Raw genomic sequence first — 1,484 nt, forward strand, 5'->3', positions numbered from 1 at the left:
GCACGGTGCGCATCCCCAAGGGCGGCACGGTGCAGCAGTTCCTGAAGAAGGCGCTGCAGGGGCTGCGCAAGGACTTCCGCGAGCTGCGCGCGGCCGGCGTGGAGCAGCTCATGTACATCAAGGAGGACCTGATCCTGCCCCACTACCACACCTTCTACGACTTCATCGTCACCAAGGCCCGCGGCAAGAGCGGGCCGCTCTTCAGCTTCGACGTGCACGACGACGTGCGGCTGCTGAGCGACGCCACCATGGAGAAGGACGAGTCGCACGCGGGCAAGGTGGTGCTGCGCAGCTGGTACGAGAAGAACAAGCACATCTTCCCCGCCAGCCGCTGGGAGCCCTACGACCCCGAGAAGAAGTGGGACAAGTACACGATCCGATGACCCTCTTTCCGCTCCCCCGAGGCTCCCGGTCCTACCCCTCCCGGGTCCTGCAGAGCCCTGGCACGCGTCGCCTTCGCAGCCCCCTGGTGGCCTCCCGCCCGCCTCAGGGCAGCAACAACCAGCATAGGCAACTCTGTACCCTCTGTACCCGGATCTCTGTACCCTGTAACTTCCAGCTTAATTGGGTGACCTTAATTTCTTGCCCAAAATTTAATAAAGAGCCGAGGTTTCGCATTATTTTCGAGTGTGGGGGCGTTCTATTGCTGATGTTATTTTGGGGTGTTTGGTTGTTTGGGGGGTGGGTGGGTATTTTTAATGTTACTGTGTGGATTTATTAGGTGACTCTGTTGCGCTATGTTGAAACCATCACTGGGCACACCGTGGGACAGAATGAGAACAACGGGTGCATTTTTAACCTGGGTCAAAAAAGTGTTAGCAAGTAGTCACAAGCATGGACTTTGGAGCTAAACTGCCTGGGTTTGATTCCCAAGTCAGCTTCTTTACTTGCTGTGTAATTTGGGACAGATTAATTGAACCTCTGTGCCTCGGTTTCCTCTCCTGTAAGGAGGGATAAGAATAGCACCTCCTAAGATCCATGGGAAGATTAAATGAGTTAGTATGTGTAAAGCACTTAGAACTCAATAAATGTCTGCTGTTATTCTTCTGATGGTCTTGGTTAATTTATTTAAAGAACTGCTATGACCCATTTCAGAACCATGTGAGAACAAAGTTTGACCTGCCCATAACTTTTCCCAAGATCAGGGGAGGGGGGGTGGCTCACTAACTGGGGGGGCAGCCCCCTCTTGAGTGGCCCTTAGCTGGGTTGTTTAGCCCCAGGGGTTAAGGGTTGGTTAGTATAGCCCAGAGATGAGGATGACTGCTATGTCTTGCGCCTCAAGCTCCAATATGGCTCTGCGCATAAAGATCCTGTCAATATTTAAAATTTTGAGATTTTCTTCATGGTGTATTTCCTTGCGTTAATGTTGATTTTTAAAAAAATATTGTGTTGAAATATTTATCTTAAAATTTAATTTTTTTGAGAGCTGGGGTGGGGAGGGGCTGAGGGGGAGAGAGAGAGAGAGAGAGAGAGAGAGAGAGAGA

General features: G+C 51.3%; 1 protein-coding gene across 1 annotated transcript; it reads left to right on the top strand.

Annotated features, from left to right (window-relative positions):
• Positions 1 to 5: 5 nt before the first annotated feature.
• Positions 6 to 383, top strand: LOC103679842 (protein FAM50B; the record flags this gene model as incomplete). Its single annotated transcript, XM_008709373.1, has 1 exon — positions 6 to 383. A coding segment is annotated over one exon (378 nt), but the record flags the coding sequence as incomplete, so codon positions are not given.
• Positions 384 to 1,484: the final 1,101 nt, after the last annotated feature.

Source organism: Ursus maritimus, unplaced genomic scaffold (genome assembly GCF_017311325.1).
Source record: "Ursus maritimus isolate PB19 unplaced genomic scaffold, ASM1731132v1 scaffold_2171, whole genome shotgun sequence".
Classification (NCBI taxonomy): Eukaryota; Metazoa; Chordata; class Mammalia; order Carnivora; family Ursidae; genus Ursus; species Ursus maritimus.